The 17,904-nt window shown below is 39.5% G+C and overlaps 1 protein-coding gene across 5 annotated transcripts in view; it reads right to left on the reverse strand.

The window, feature by feature from the left end:
* PAK3 (p21 (RAC1) activated kinase 3) overlaps positions 1-17,904 on the reverse strand; it is a 294,889-nt gene that overhangs the window by 65,693 nt on the left and 211,292 nt on the right. For 2 of the 5 annotated variants that reach the window (XM_003802950.3, XM_023508719.1), the window contains exons 3-5: positions 12,843-12,943; positions 7,329-7,482; positions 4,646-4,683 (exon numbers count right to left, since the gene is read on the reverse strand). In XM_003802950.3, the coding sequence (XP_003802998.1) occupies positions 4,646-4,683; positions 7,329-7,482; positions 12,843-12,943 (293 nt within the window). Of the gene's footprint in view, positions 1-4,645; positions 4,684-7,328; positions 7,483-8,663; positions 8,709-10,276; positions 10,340-12,842; positions 12,944-17,904 lie in introns of all 5 variants that reach the window. The other 3 variants (XM_003802954.3, XM_003802952.3, XM_003802953.3) reach the window with 3 other exon arrangements.

Raw genomic sequence — 17,904 nt, forward strand, 5'->3', positions numbered from 1 at the left:
TTCTGCTCCAGATCTACTCTTGGAGTGGAGCCCTAGAATCTGCAATTTAACAGACTTCCCAGGAAATTCTGATGCACACTGAAGTAAAGGAACCACCTAACACAGATGAACAAAATAAATCAGTCCTGCAAATCAAAAAAGAACAATCTGCCAACTGCACACCCAGTTTTTTCTCGGCACAAATAAGGACACATTTATATTCCTGCTGTTACCTTCCATTGGAAAACCTGGCTCAGCATCCCAGATACATTGCTTTATTCTCACCAGTACAACACAAATATTAAACTTAAAAATTAGCCTCCGGTAAAGAGCAGGTCCCTGAATAGTCTTTGGGATTTAATACACTAGAATCAAAGAAGCTGTCACAAGTTTGTAATGAAACAGATGTCATGTGATTACGGGGCTATCACTGAATTCCCAACTAATTACAGAACTCTGAGTTTAAAACATTTAGAGAATACAACGTTGCTTCCATTTTAATTCCCAGCTATTAAATGATGCCAAAATTTGTGATCAGTTCAGGCTATGTCTATAAGGGGTAGTTATTTCCATGAAATCAGATTCTGTAGGATAGCCAGGTCTACAGGGTACGTTCCTGACACCAAAAAAACCATATACAGCGTGAAGTGCACTCTCCCCTAGCACCATAAGGAAAACACAAGGTGCAGTTTATCCATTCCTGAGAACCCAAATCCCACCGAAGTGATACAAACTGAATGTCAGGGTCTAATGCAGTTTATCCAACCAAGAGAAATCTAGCCTTAGTCAACCAGTTAAATTCATTATCTCCAGCCCTTCCAACACAAACTGCCCAACGGGAAGCTCGGCATCCTCCCACAGAACTCTGCTCCTCCTGAAAGATAACATCTTCATCTTTTGGCCCACCTTTGTATCGGTTTAAGCCTGCAATCATCTTTGACCTCACCCTTTCCTCCAACATCCAATCAATCATCTAAATAGCTCTAGAATTTGATCCAAATCTCCATTCCTACTGCCACTACCTCCCTGCTGGCCCTTATTACCTCTGACCTGGATACCTGCTATACTCCCCCAACTAGTCTCCCTTCATTCAGTCTCACTTTAATTCATTCTGGACATTTGCTGTCAGATTACTCTTCTCCCAGCCTAAGCTTTAAGCACCTGACTTTCCTGCTCCAAAATATTTCAAGGGCTTCCCCCTGCACACTGGAAAGGCTAGATAGTCGACTTAGAATACCATTTAGGGGCCTCTATGATTCAGCTCCAACTTAACTTTCAAGGCTTACCTCCTATGATTCCCTTGGTTACATCTCAGTCTTCATTCTGAGAAGAATGACCCCATGACCCTTGTTCCCTTGCTCTCCTCACCGATGTGCCCTTTCTTATATGTGTCCTTTAGCTTAAGAGGGCCTTCCCAACTTCAGAGATTCAACTCCCACCTGACCTTTAAGATCCCGCTCAAATGCCACCTTTTATATGAAATTTCTAACTCAGTATTCAACAAATACATACCAAATGCCATTTGATATCAGATACTGAGCTGAAGCCCCTGGAGACAAGGGCCTGCTTTCCTTTCTCTCTCTGGCAAAAAGCAATCTATTTTCTCATGATTCTCATAGCTACTGGATGTATTTCTGGTGTGTAATGCTATCCATATTATATTGTGCTTCCTTATGTTCGTACCTATCCTCCCCTACCAGACTGAACGCCAAACTGCCTATAGCTTATAAGAAGGCACTTAATAAATATATGCTAAAGAAGTAAATATAGAGTTGTTTTATTGCCAAACAGTGACAGCATCATTTTTTCCTAATTTAATGGAATATTTCGGCCATTAAGTAGACTTAGTTCTAATTCTATAGGCAAAACCAATAGAAACAATTTCACGAGAAACAGTTTCTATCTTAGGAGAAAATTAAAACACACACATACACATAAGACCATCCTAGCAGATTGGTGTTTCAAATAACAGACATACTGCAAAAAATAATAGGTCTCTCTTTGCCAGGGTAATAGCATATTGCCTGGCATAATTATGATCTTAATATCATATTGTGTCATCTTCAATCTCTCAGTCAAGATTGCACAATGTGATATTAACACAGGAGGTAAAGTATGTGCTGATCACGGAAGGTTGGCATTTTTGTCTTCCTACTTTCCTGTGATCTTCCTTCACATGCTGCGATCAGTTTGGCCCAGGAACTGTCACAGCAAAGGAGAGGCAATGACCAGTGAGATGGGAGCACTATAGTCTATGCTGGTTTGTAGAATTTGAACAGTGCATGAGCACCATGGCTTCATGTAAGCCTCATCTATGCAAAAGTGAGTTTTTCCCTCTTGCTGCTATCTAAAAACAATGAAATCGTAGCTTACATTTAATAAGCACACAGTGAGTGCTAGGTATTATAAGAAGTACATTATATGCATTATCACATTCAATATTCACACAAGTCCTAGGAGGGAAGTATTATTATCATTCCTATTTAAAGGTAAAGAAATAGAGGTGTAGAAAAGCTAAGCTTTATTCCCTAAGTCACACACCTAGTAAGTGATCAGATCATACACCCATGTCTAGAGCCATATATATATATATATATATGTACTATATATGTAATGCCATAGCATTTATCATAATAACCACTTTCAGCTATGCATTTCAGTACTGTTAAGCACGTGATCGTACAACCATCACTACTATTCATCTCCAGAGGTCTTCATCTTCCCAAACTGAAACTCTGTACTCATGAAACAATTCCTCATTCCCCCTCTCACCAGCTCTTGGCAACCACCATTCTACTTTCTGTTTCTAAGAATTTGACTCACTAGGTATCTCATGTAAGTGGAATCATACAATACTTGTATTTTTGTGACTGGCTTGTTCCACTTAGCATATCATACTCAAGGTGCATCCATGTCCTAATGTGTATTGTCTTCCTTTTTAAGGGTTAATATTATTCCATCTTGTATATATGCCATATTTCGTCTATCCCTTCATCTGTTGATAGATACTTGAGTTGCTTTTACCTTTGGCCTATTGTGAATAGTGCTTCAACGAACATGAGTATGGAAATATCTTTTAAAGACCCTGCTTTCAATTATGAGTATGTACCATCTGGATCATATAAGAATCCTATTTTAAGAAACTGCTATATTATTTCAGAACCTTTACTCTTTTTTTTTTTTTTTTTGAGACAGGAGCCTCAAGCTATCCCCCTGGGTAGAGTGCCGTGGCATCTCAGCTCACAGCAACCTCCAACTCCTGGGCTCAAGCCAGTCTCCTGCCTCCGCCTCCCAAGTAGCTGGGACCACAGGCACCCACCACACTGGCTATTTTTTGGTTGCAGCCATCATTGTTGTTTGGCGGGCCGAGGCTGGATTCGAACCCGCCACCTTAGGTGTACATGGCTGGCGCCTTAGCCACTTGAGCCACAGGCGCTGAGCCAGAACCTTTACTCTTATCACTAACAGTCTACTGTTGTTACATAGGCTGTTCATGGTGATGTCAAGCAGACCAACACTGATCCTCTATAAAAGCAAGAACCAGCTTGGCCATCCATGACTTCTTAAATAAACTCTTGCTAATGATAATTATTTCACCCCTTAGTAGTAAATGAGGAGAAGTAAATAATTTATATCAGAGTATCAAAATGAAAATCACATTTGTAAGGGAAGCCTTGTCTGAGATCACTTTTTCTCTAATGTGCATAGAGGTACTATAGCACTTCCAAGGACAAGGTTATTTACTCCAAGGACTTGGTCACTGCTCTGATAAAACTCTCAATGTTACTTTGGGTAAAATCACTTCCTTCACTGTACCTCAGTTTGTTGGAACAAGTGATACTAAAAGGTATATTGTTGTAACCTTAGACAATTTACTTTTCATTTCTCTGAACCTCAGTTTCCTCATCTGTAAAATGGGGACAATTGTAAGAGTTACTAAATTGGGTTATAGGAAAGAGTAAATGAACATAAAATATTAGCTCGCAGTGTACGTTGTAAGTGTATAGTGTTCAGTAAAGAGAAGTTGCTATTAATGATTATTTCCAAGATTCTATATGTAAGAGAAATAGAAACATTTGTCCACATAAATCCCTATACATGAATACTCATAATAGCTTTATTTATAACAGACAACTGGAAATAGTATAGAGAGAGCCTTCAACATGTGAATGGTTAAACACACAGTGATATAATAGTATCGTGGAAAACTATTCAACAACAATGAAAGAGAACAAATTATTGATATATACAACAACCCAGTAAATCCTAAAAGAAATATGCTAAGTGAAAAAAGCCAATCCCAAAAGCCAATCTCATATCCTGTATTATTTAATTTACATTAAATATCTAGAAAGGCAAATCCATAAAGGCAGAAGCCACATGAGTGATTGCCTGGGGCTTGGGTGGGGATTAACTGTAAACAGGCATGATAAATTATCCTGGGGCGATAGGCATGTTCTAAAACTTGGTCAAGGTGATGGTAGCACAGGGATAAATTCATTAAAACTCATGGACCTGTACTCTTAAAAGAGGTGAATTATATATATCTAATTATATCTTAATTTTTTTAAAGACCCTCTTTCGAAAATCGAGATCTGTGTTATTATATTCTATTGGCTCTCTGGAGACATTGATCATGAAAAACAGTTTTGAATTTTTCACTCACCGAAGGATGGGCTGCTATGTATCCATGTGCGCTTTTATCTGAAAAGTGAGCAGAAAGAGGTCATGTTTGTTTCATAAATACTCCCTCATTTAGAGGCCATAGTGAAAAATTAAAACTGCGTGCTTTTGACCCCATGGAAATTCTCCAATTCGGCATTGTAGAAATTTTGACTAACCATATACTTCTTCTTAAAATTGCCCACCATTACATCCCAATCATATCCTCACCAAGTCATTTCATAGACCTTTAATGAAGGCCTCCGGTGAATCTCACCTATGTGGAAGAATGTCGAGATTAGCTACTCTTGAGTGGTATGATTCTATACATCTAGAGGAGTGTCTCATTCGCAGCAGCGGTTTTAGCTACTTATAGTCTACCATGGTCTAAAAATAGTAAATGGAAAATGCCAGAGATAAGCAACGCATATGTTTTAAATTGTGTGCCTCTCCAAATGTAACGAAATCTCATTCCATGCCACTTTGTCAAGCATCTCCACACTGTTGCCTACCTATCCTATAGTCACATAGTAGTTACCTTAGTTATCAGATTGACTGTCACGGAATCACTATGCTTATGTTCGAGTAACCCTTATAATGGTCCCAAAGCATAAGAGTAGTAGGCTGCCATATCGTTATAAATGTTCTATGTTATTGTTAATCTCTTACTGTGTCTAATTCACAACTTATTCTTTATCATACGTAATAGGCAAAAACACAGTGTTTGTGTATATATGTATGCGTGTGTACACATCTATATAACATGTACATGTATATATAGGGTTCAGCACTATCCTTGGTTTCAGGCATCAACTGTGGGTCTTAGAAGGTATTCTACATGGATAAAGGGGGACTTCTGTATACCCAGGATTTCTGCCCTTTTCCTTTCTCTCTCGCTCTCTCTCTCCCTCTGTTGTTTCCATTCCTTTCTTCCATCTTCCCTTCTCTCCACCCTTTGCTCATGTTCCCCTCTTCTTCTTTTTTTTTTTTGAGACAGAGCCTCAAGCTGTCCCCCTGGGCAGAGTGCCGTGGCATTACAGCTCACAGCAACCTCCAACTCCTGGGCTCCAGCGAGTCTCCTGCCTCCGCCTCCCAAGTAGCTGGGACCACAGGCGCCCGCCACAACGCCCGGCTATTTTTTGGTTGCAGCCATCATTGTTGTTTGGCGGGTCCAGGCTGGGGATTCGAACCCGCCACCTTAGGTGTACGTGGCTGGCGCCTTAGCCGGTTGAGCTATAGGCGCCGAGCCCCCTCTTCTTCTTTTAGTCTCAATACTAGAGCATTCAGGAAACGTATGATTGAGTTTTTCACTCAGCTAAGTATATGCAATAACTCAAATACGGGTGAGTTCTAACAAAATTGTCAAGATTTCATCTTTGTATGTTGAAAGAATTAATCCGATAAAAGTAAAAGTGTTAGCAGTGGCTGCTTGGAGGAAAGAATAAACTTTGAGAATCTTACAGGTATTAATGGTTACACTAACATGATTTCTTGAATGCGTTTTCAGGGTTGGGTGCCTATGGTTCTAACTTGGAACATGACTTGATGTCCAGGATCTCTTAGACATTTTATTCCATGTGGAAGACTAACTGCCACAAAAACTTCTCCTTGATGGCTTCCTTTTTTAAGGGCTTGACATTGGAAAACACCAGTTAAACAACCTTCTCATTTAAAAAAAAGAGTTCAGTTTAGCATGTGAGTTGCCATAGCCTTCAGGTTTGACTTTGACAGTTGGTATTGCCAAATCAGATACTCCACCCCTTCCAAGCATATCCTTGAGCCATTCTCAAAGATACATAGGGAGGCACCTGTGGCTCAAGAAGTAGGGCGCCAGCCCCATATGCTGGAGGTGGCGGGTTCAAACCCAGCGTCAGCCAGAAACTGAAAATAAACAAATAAATAAATAAATAAAATTCAAAAAAAAAAAAAGATATGTAAACCCTATTCTATACTGAACCCATGAGTCAAGAGGCAGGGGCATTTTTATATCTGGGGTACTAATGACAGTATCTTCTTTCTTTAGATGTTAAATAATATTCTAGAGAAACAATCCAGATCGTCTATCTCAAAATATGAAAGAATTTTTGGTATATATTTTCAATTGCTTATAGTGAAAATTTGAACATCAATGCTTCAAACAAAAGTTAGGTTGACATACTACCAAATGCTGTCAAGATTTGGTACGAACGTGGCAATTTCAATCTCTATAAATGGCCAAAAACAGTTTCTTTTGTTTTCGGTCTGATTGAGGGGGGGTCTGATCGAAATAACCTAATACCAAAAAATTTGTGTTGTGTTATCATGGTGCAAATCAGTGAACCTGAGAGATAAAATAAATTTCCAGAGACCAGGGTTTGACCTCCATACCTTTTACTTCATGACCATTATCACAAAGAGTGATCCTAATCTTAATATACGAGACAAAACCATTATGATTGCCAATTCAAGCTAACTACTACTACTTCACTGAACAATATCCTTAGTGGGGTTGTAAAAACACTCAAGTAATATAAATCTCCTGACATCAATCTCAAATTCCAACTCATCTATTGGTTGATTTATGCTGAAGCCATTTGGAGAAGGTACTAGAACTGACTACGAATGTTCTACACACATTTTGTTCTAAAAATGGGGCTCTGAGATTGGACTCACTTCTTCACCTTTTGATGCCTCAGACTTCCCCTTACCTCCTGATGTAAAGCTCATGTATTTCTGGTTGTTGACGGTTTCTTTGGAATCATAGAATTTGAGAACATCTAGGACGGCTTGGGGGTTCTTCTTCTGCTCGAGTTTCGTTATGTTGGAGGTTTGGAGTAATCGTGCCCACTGCTCAGGAATTCCCTGTGGACAACCAAAGGGAAAGAAGGCAGCTCAGAACATTTGGCAGCGGCATTTTCACGTTCCAGTAAAGTTCTTCACCAAGAAGCCCATGCTACCTGTAGGATTACACTTGGGAAACTGAAGTTACATTCTAGATTTAAAGTTAGTAACTTAATAGTGCAATCATTCTCTTCTCTAATTCAAACACATAGGTAAAACTAGGATCCAACTTAAAAAGGGTGGGTGGGAGTATGACTGTGATAGAAAAAAAAAAAAAAACAGCGCATGAAAATCACCTCCATATTGACTCTGCTCATCCATGAAATGATGTTTACGGCTTAGCTTATTTTTTTCTGGCGACTCAGGGCAGACATAGCAAGACTTCCGTCAATTTGTGCACAGCATAGTATCGTGCAAACCAATAGGTTTTCTATGACTGGAAGAACATAAGCTGTTCCTGGGTATGTGGTAATCACGATAGATTTTAGAATAAAAGGAAAGCCTCACCCTTGGTCAGGTTATAGTTTGCGATGATATCACATCATTTTTTTTTTCAGTCTAGAGATTTCGTATCAAGGCAGATTGGGGAGGAGACAAAAACAGAATTGTGGAGGAGCAATGGTAACCCTGAGATGCTAAATGGTAACCATAACGCTGCTCCAGGGCATGCCCTCCTTCACTCCTCCCTCCCTCCTCACTCCATTTATAGGCCGTATAGAACCTGGGGACTATGAAAATCATGCCAAAGCCTTGTGAGAATTTATAACAATCTGAAGCGTTTACAGTAGCGAGGAGGGAGTATTTGGATAGCTAACCAAGGAGAATTGCAAAAAATTTACCAAGACAGGCTGCCTTTGCAGTGAGCATTCAACATTCTTTCCTACATGTTCGGGGTATAGATGTCCCCATGTCCGGGGTACAGATGTCCCCATGTCATACTTATCCAACCTCCAAGAACAACTTGGAGAGAGAAGCAGACACACCATTCCTGAAGTGCATCCAGACACCATTTTGGTGGCTTTGTCCTATGAAGTCTCGGCAAAACAATGTGTGACGTGGGCCTCCAGAGTTCGGGGATGACAACAGAAAAGTGAGGTAAGCCAAGCAACAACTCTACTGTACACACATGAACCTGCTGCTGCAGTGCTATGACATCTCAAAGAAGCACTTTGATGCAAGCTTCTTTTGGGCCTGTGACGCACCTCTGGGAGCTTCCCTGGGCACATCTGTGAGCCATAGAGATCTGGCTGTAATGGACGTAAATAAAGAAAGAAAAGAAAGTTAAAACAGAATGTGGGACAACTTAGAAGGTGGGAGGAGATGAAATCAATGGGTCTGGATGGGGAGGGGGGTTCCCTTCTAAAGTGGGGCGGTTATGAAAATAGGGAGGTATTAACTAAATCAGGGACAGGACACGCTACAGGACAACAGATTTAAGAGAACAGAGAAAACGACAATGTTCCACCAAAGTTTGGACGTACAATTCCACTTTTGGCCAGATGCTCCCTCCATAAATATGTCATAAGAGTGGCCAGTAAGAGACTGGCGAAATTACTAATCGGCAGGAACATGAATTTGGAGGGAAGAAGGATGGCATCACGGAAAGCTTTGGCAATAATTTGTAAGTTGCTTTTATAACTGGGAGATCACAAGTAGCCAATGGCCATGTGATGAACTTACAAATTTCAGTTCCCAATTCTGGTTAACCAATTTCAGTTTCACATTGAAAGTGTGTGTGTGGCTAAAATGCAAAGGATGCCTATGTGGTAATGCTGAATTATTTTTTTCTCATTGATATGTTCTTCTGTACTTCGTGGCTGAAGTCATGGCTGGCTTACAAAAAAACTAAAGTATGTTTCCACACAGCCAGACTCTATGTTTACATTTCTTAGACATTTAGATCAGGGAAAGGGAAACCATTCTATTTCAAACCATATATCAATAATTTCCATTTTAGTGCAGCAGTTCCAAAATCCCCCTCCCATAAAATAAGATCAGATATAAGATTAACAGCTTTCTCCAAATAAAGGTATCACAAATGCTACAAAAACATGCTTTGACCTAACTGGCTTGATTTGGGATATGCGTCCTTGATTCCTGGCATTTGGGGTTACTCCAAGCACAGTAAAACAACACTTTTACATGCATTCATCACGCAATTTGATGCTAAAGCCTTAAGCCAAAAATTTGAACTCAGGAGCCCATGCATGATCCCAGTTCTGATTCTAAGTGCAATTAATAGCATTTGGTTAATACTGTAATGGCCAAAGGAGTTATTAAGTGTTACAAATTGAGGTATGCATTGCACATAACCACTAGGGCAGACATCACTGGCATGATCTTTACCATAGTCATTAGAATATGTGCACTGATTATACATTCCTATGGCACGTCTAAACTTTAAATACTTTTGTGATCACTAGACAGCAGGGAAAAAATGCTGTCAATTGCAGAAAATCCTCTAGACAACTATACTTACCATGACTACACTGTTGAGATAATTTCTTTTTTCTAAGTTAGATAAACCCATTTATCAACAAAACCTGACACTTAAATTTGAACGTATGCCACAAGGGCACATAATCAGAAAGCTATCTGATTACTCCCAATTGAGGCGCTAATCTTCAAAGTTAGAGACCTAGGAGTTTGAGCATCAGAAGCAGGAGGAGCACATATCAATGCCTGACCATGTATACAATAACAACTAGATGTACATCAAGCTGGGGATTATCCAGTGTAGCCCAGGAGAATGGCAGCATGATATAACAGGCCAAGCATTAATCTTATAAGAAATGATAATTTATATCACTCATACCATTTTTCCCTCTGATTGACTTGAAGCGACCGTCACAGGTCTAGAGGTCTGGAAAGGGGAGTTCTGAAGTATTTGGGACAAAAATGGCAATATAATGGGTAAGGACTTGTAATAATTTAATACCAAAAATCTCACCTCCCAGCCTACTTTTAGCTTCAGGGTCCAAGGGCACGACCAGGTTGTACAGGGTTATATGGGCCATTAGCCATAGAGTAATCACCAAGCAAACACACCAAATCAGTGTCCAAACATTGAAAATAAAGGCCCTTGTAAGACAACTGGATTAGATAGATCAACAAATTGCTCAAAATTCAAGCTCAACAACCACAATATCAAATCCAGCAATATGATCCCCCCCAACACACAGTGAATTAGTGACACTGTGGCAAATAGGACCCAATTCTAAATCCTACCAATAAAATGACTTTCTTAGAAACTTATTATCATTTGGCATTTTTAAACTTAATAAACGCAATAACATAGTAACTGTAAATCATAGGTTAAAATAGTTAAAAAAAAAAAGGCAGAATTTGGCAAATTATGTGTGGACAGTAGATAGAAAAGATAATCAAGGAGACAAGGAAGTACTTCTAATTTCCAAACCTACTAGCCTGTGTCTATGCATTCAATGAATTTCTAATAATTGATTGCTTCCAAATAGCTGTTTTATTTCAACTTGGGGGCTTTTTTTGGGGGAGGGGAAGGGTATTTGGTTTGGTTCTGTTGTATCCTGCTTTTTTTTAATCATTGGAAAGACTGCCCATCACATACCCTGCTCCACCCCACTCTGATTGGTGCTTTGGGTTCTAACTGACAGCAAAGTGAAAAGGACTGGTGTTGCAGTCAGCAAGATGGCGGTGATTCTCTTTCTTTCATTTCCATCCAGAATCCCAAAAGGACAGAGAAAGAGGTAAAGACAGAGATATTGTACCATAAGATATTATGTTAGACCAGTGAAAAGAATAAGACATTGGAAATGAACCAGAGTGTTGCATGGGGTAAGTGGAGGAAAAAACTCTCACATCAGCAACCGAACAAACAAACAAAAAAACCTCAATAAAAGAAAAAGGGAAAAGAAAAATACGGAATGGCAACAATGAAACATAAGAGAAGTTTAAACAGAAGATTAGCACACATAAAATGAAAAGGTCAGAACTGGAAAGGTAAAGTTCTTGAAATAAAAAAAGGGAAGCATCATGAGACAAAACTTTCATAGAGTTTCAGAGGTTTTCTTTGATCAAATGTCAGAAAGAATAGTTATAATCTCTTTGTGACATTTTTACAATATAAAATTTTTCAGGTTATAGAAATTCCTTTTTTTCCTGGTGGTGAAAATGGTGGTGGTGGTAGTAATAGTGAGTTTATAGCTTCTGAGTGTAGTTTAGAATAGTGTAGCTAAGAGAATATTCTGGAAACATAGTAAAGGCTGGGCTCAAACTCAAGGCCATTTGAAAAATGCCCATCTCTGACGGCAATAATGAAATTCATTACACCTTACCTATCTCCACTTGATCAGTGTCAATATTTCTTAACGTTCTCTTCTGCTTGCTACTGAGAACGCAGAAATAATCAGTACACACCACTTTACCTTACCAGACTAAGATATTTACTCAGTTTCAATTTCATTTGCACATTGCTTACTTTCAGAATGGAAAAAAAAATATCTGATCCTTAGACTATCAATTCAGCAATATGGTTTGCTTCTCCACATCAGATTAATTTGCTCCTTCTTTTTTTCTGCCTAATCATTATGACCCCGTCTACTCACTAATCATCATGCTATTAAATAAGAAACCCAACTATTTAATATCTAAATTTCTGTCTGGTTTAATGAGCCAAAAATTGATGGTGATAGTTCTACCAAAGATTTTCTAAATGCATTCAAAATTACTCCTCATTTCAGAATGCACATTTTGATAGAGTTCCTTACCAGTGTGGAAAAGGGTAATTGGCCTTCCTTGGGACATATTTCTAATCATACGCATCTGAAACAAAAGACATCTGATCTTTTTTTAAAAAGTATTAAAATGTCATAGATCTGAGATTTTGTGCTATTTAAGCACTAAATATATCTATGAATAATCATAAAAGTAAACCGTGTTCATGATGAAATCAAAGGGGAGAACAGGTCAGTTTTACAGAGATTTTCGGTTAGTGTTGTTACCTGATCTGGGTAATCCAAGTTTCAATGTAAAGCCTGAATTATTCAGATGGATTGTCTTCCCTGGCCAAGTTGGGTACATGATTCTCCGATTCACTTTGCATGACAAAGAATAAGCTCATGCAGGGTCTCTCTACTGGGACTACATTTTCTGTGTCATAGTAGTTAATATTTTCAATCCCACTGAAGACAGTACAGGGATTAGACGTTTTATTTAAGATAGATGAAATAAATTTGCCAATGTTGCTGCTACTCTCTATTTACATCTATGACTGAAAGTCCATCTTATCTGGAATCATCGAAAATATCATCTGACACTCTGGGACACGGCAATTCTTGCTTGAAACCTATTTTCATGAAGGAATTCTTTCACGGCTTACAAAACAAAATAAGGAGCTTACTTACAGTGAACTCCCCGGTGACTGCATCAAACCCCACATGAATCGTATGCTCAAAGTCTGAAGGAAGAGAGATCTCTGGGCGCTCTTTCTCTTTCTTCTTATTGGCTAAAGGCAAAATGTTAACATGTATTTATTTGGGGTATAGTTTTGACATCCACAAGTTGTAAATCAGGTTCATCAAAACAATCCCAAAGTTGAAAGACAACTGATGCCAACACAACTACAACAATATTTCTTTGGATATCCTAATTTTATTGGCAGAGGTGGCTAAGAGTGTGACCCAAAAAGTGACATGCAAATAATTCGAACGTTTCTGAATTCAGACGAAGCCCTCACTGAAATTGATGTCCTTTCACAGGTTAATGGTGTGACCAACAGGCATCTCGAGATAACTGTGTTTACTGGCATCGTTGGATCAAATGCTGCTTACTAAAGAATTCATTACACCAAAAGTCAAGCTAAGGCTTACTATTAGCAAGAAGGAATAGAGAGAGAAGTCGGATCTCACTAAGGTGCATAATGTGAGGGTGTACAGCACGGCCCTGGGTGAAACGCTCCACTACAACTTGAACTTTACCTTAGGATCAAAAACAATGTAACCTAAACATCTGGACCCTCATATTAATTTGTAATAAAATAAAAGTACATGACCATTTAAAGCAAAAAAATAGAAAACAAAAGCACTTCAGCTATCTATAAAAATGTTATGAATTATTTCCATGTTAACTACAGCTAAATGTCAAGTGGTAAGAACTACTTTCATTTACATATTTCTTGTAAAATATACCGTTTTTCCTTTTTCTTGAGACAGTCTCAAGCTGTCACCCTGGGTAAAGTGCCATGGTGTCACAGCTCACAGCAACCTCAAACTCCTGGGCTTAAGCGATTCTCTTGCCTCAGCCTCCCAGGTAGCTGTGACTACAGGTGCCTGCTACAACACCAAGCTATTTTTTTTGTTGCAGTTGTCATTGTTGTTGTTGTTTTTTTTTTTTTTTAAGCTGGCCCAGGCCAGGTTCGAACCTGCCAGCCTTGGTGTATGTGGCCGGTGCCCTACCCACTGAGCTATGGGCACTGCCCTGTAAAATGTATCTTAATAAGACTCTCAGAATTCTTTCAACAAGAATACCATTGAGGCTACAAGTCTATCACTAAAAACATTCTTAATCTGGGCGGCGCCTGTGGCTCAAAGAAGTAGGGTGCTAGTCCCACATGCCAGAGGTGGTGGGTTCAAACCCAGCTCCAGCCAAAACCAAAACATTTTAAATCTTTTCCTACTCAGCACTTTGCTAGTACAAAGCTACAAATTACTGATTTTTATTCTGAATTAATTTTATTTAGTTCTTAGAAATCTCGAGCCAGTCTTTCTAGTTTGTAGCTATTTTTCCATGTTCCATCCTATTCTGTCATATTAGCCATTCATGTCATTGTCTTAAGTACCACATTTTTTCAGTTACACAATGATGAATAAATTTATCAATAGCTAATAAGTTAAAAAAGCCTTTAAAGATATAATCACTAATGAAATTAAGAGCTATTATGAAATTAGTCTATCTAGAAATAGTTCCCAGGAGGAAGTTACTGTGGAAACATTCTAAAATGGCACCTAGTAGCTGCCATAACACCTGTATCAGCAGATTTCAGCATGTATCTCTGATAAGACTTCTCTTCCCACTGAAAAAATAATACCCATCCTCCTAAAACTGGTCAAGTCAGCATGAACCAGGTTTACCTAGTTGAAACTGATCAACTTCAAAATTGCCAGAGTGGTCAATTTAAAACATGCTGGTCCAAACAGATATTTCCTTGGCCTAAATTATACACAATATTCAACTACACACCTATCTGCATTACTGGTTTTGTCGGGACCTATGATGAATTTCAAATTCAAAACTTTTCATGTTCACGTGCCATTATTATGGTTTCTTCTTGTCCCGCTCCACCGTCTCTCACTGCTTTCTCTCTCCAGCCAAAGGACGGAGATATGAGGCAGAAATATTGAAAATTTAAATAATGAAAGGGACCATACAGGAACAGGAAAGAAAGGCAGGGGGATAAAAGTCACTCAAAGCCTTTGCTTGTCCATGGAACACATTTAGGACTCATTCTGAAAAACTACATGCATACTAGGGCAGCGCCTGTGGCTCAAAGGAGTGGGGCACCAGCCCTATATGCTAGAGGTGGTGGGTTCAAACCCAGCCCCGGCCAAAAACTGTTAAAAAAAAATACATGCATACCATCTAACTTAACCTCAGTGTAGATTGCATTTTTACAATGAGCCTACTTTATTGACAAATACTGTTTTGTGTTCTTTTTTGTTTGTTTTTGAGACAGTCTCACTTTATTGCCTTCGGTAGAGTGCTGTGGTGTCACATCTCAAACTCTTGGGCTCAAGTGATTCTCTTGCCTGCCTGAGTAGCTGGAATGACAGGTGCCCATCACAATGCCCGGCTATTTTCGAGAGATGGAGTCTCTAGCTCAAGCTGGTCTTGAACTCATAAGCTCAGGCAATCCACCTGCCTTGGCCTCCCAGAGTGCTGGGAACACAGCGTGAGCCACCATGCTTGGCCTATGAATACTGTTTTAACAGTGAAGTTTAGAGCTTTCTGCTGGGACTCCTACTTCCCTTGCCTGTTTGCAGACTGTAGCTACCTCTTACACTGACTTTGTCCAACTACCATTTATGCCAGTTCAGAAAGGCAAACAGAACACTGAGCCTTTAGTTCTTAGCACCCCACTTCTGCTCCCTAGTCACTCCTGTAATCTTTCTCTTATTTTTTATCTGTCCTGATCTCCTATCCATGCTGGTCATGACTAATGATCTCTCAAGGATGTGGTCTGACCCCCTCCTCCCTCAGTGACCATTCTGTCTTTGTCACTGCTTCTCTTTCTTCTGCCTTTGCTAATACAGTTTAGGACTTCTGTAGTCCTTCTTCTACACTCTACTTCCAGATACTAACTCTTATATTTTCAGAGTTTCATAATTCAGGACTCAAGGTGAAAAGCCCTACCTTAATCTACACCGCCAAACCTTCTATCAACTTGAATCCCTGGCCTCCCTTATCAGCAATAAACTTGGAACACTTCCTTTAGTACTGGTTTGCAACATACTGACTTAGATGCAAACACTCCACTTGGGCTGAGTTATATGTAAAAGTGGCTTAATGGTGTCTCCCTAGAAGGCCACCGGATTGTGAGTCCCTTCTCAGCCTGACCATGCCATTCCCTTCCCTCTGGGCTAATCCTAACAGTATCAGGAGGCCCACACCTGATCCTTTTCCAGTGTTCCCGATCTCAGCAAAATGATACCACTAACTATCCAGATTAGAGAAGGAATAAGATCTAGACTCCTCTTCCTTTGGGACACTTTAAGCCATGAAAAGATTATGATCCTCCCCTCTTCCAATATGGAAATCTAATAAAATAACACTAAAGCATTAAAAAGCAGGGAAGTCCAAAATGGTTTGATGTACCTATGATGAGTAATTTGTGACTTTTGATTGCATTTTGACCAGGACCGGGTTCCAACCCTCCACCCTCGGTATATGAGGCCGGCGCCCTACTCACTGAGCCACAGGCGCCGCCCCTAATTCATGACTTTTTAAAAGCTATATATTCAGACTTAAACTGTTTCCACATTTTCAGTGTTCCTGAGTAGATGGATGACATCTCTACACGATTGCTGTCAGTACTGAGTAGTCCTGCACTGACCTAGCTACCCAAACCAGAAATTTGGAAGTCATCTTTTTGACTCCTCCCTTGTTTCTACATTCATTGGTCACCAACTTCTATTATATCCCCTAAATTGGTCTCGAATCCCTCATTACCCATATGTTAAAAGTTCATGATGCTCAGCTAATATCCAAGGGCCTGCATCATCGGCTCCTAGCCTACCTCTCCAGCCTCTATTCTTGCCATGGGCTCCACTATCTATACTCATTTCATGCTTCCTAAACAGCCCGGTCTTCTCTTACCTCTAAGCTTTTACATATGCTATGCCTATGCTTGGGAAGTACTTCTTACTTTTCCCCTCAACTCTGTGTAGATGGCTCCCATCTGTCCTTATTTTTGAAGACTCACTCTTAAGTTTCCTTCCTTTGACAAGTCTTTTCCTGTCTTCCCTCTGCAGAAAAAGTTAAATGCTCCTCCTAATATGCTCTCATAAAACTACTCAGTTTAGCACTTACCAGCACTGGATTGTAAGGGTTTTCTTTACATATTTATCTCTCTAGCTAAAATTTGAGATGCTTGACAGCAAAAACTGTATCTTACTTATTCTCATATTCCCTAGCACTTGGCTTGTGCCCAGACACTTAAAAACTATCAGTAACGGAGCACTTGTCATGTGCAAAATATTTCTCGGGTGATCTTAAATTTCCACAGCAATTTTATAAGGTAGGTCTTATGATTATTGTTTTAGGGATGACAAAAGTTGAGACTTGGAGAGGTCAATCCGCATACCCACGATTACACAACTGGCAATGATAAGCAACAAGATTTAAACCCAATTCCCCACTATGTCTCCAGAATTGAAGCTCTTAATAGCTATACTATTACTTGGGAGCATTAAAAAAAAAAAAAATCAACATATTTGGGCTCTAGCCTTCAGTAAATGTTTAGTGATTGAATGAAGGCTAGACGAAAGCTGGGTTTTGTTTTATTTTGTTCAGGAATACCAAAATCTCTCTCTCCCCCCTAAATTCTGTAATCAGTGGTCATTTATATTAAGACTCAACCTAATCGGCTCTGGGTTGGTATTTGCAGAAGGCAAATGAATATCACTTTCTAATTGTATGTCTCGTATTCTACTGAAACCCAGAGCAAGGCCACAAATTGCTGACTGGACCACCAACTGCAAACAGCATTTGGCCTTTGGACCCACTAGGTACACGTAAATTCTGCGTCTAACCTCCAGGAGCCAGCTTATCTCTCCAAAATCTCTCACTCTGACTTTTCCATTCCACTGCCTTGTAAAGAAATAAACCCCCATCTAGTCATCAATAATCTCCTATGTGTGGTTAGAACTTGTTCCTATTAGAAATAAATTTTTCAAAGGGGAAAGGGGGGGG

This window comes from Otolemur garnettii, unplaced genomic scaffold (assembly GCF_000181295.1).
Source record: "Otolemur garnettii isolate 467f Iridium unplaced genomic scaffold, OtoGar3 scaffold00267, whole genome shotgun sequence".
Lineage (NCBI taxonomy): Eukaryota > Metazoa > Chordata > Mammalia > Primates > Galagidae > Otolemur > Otolemur garnettii.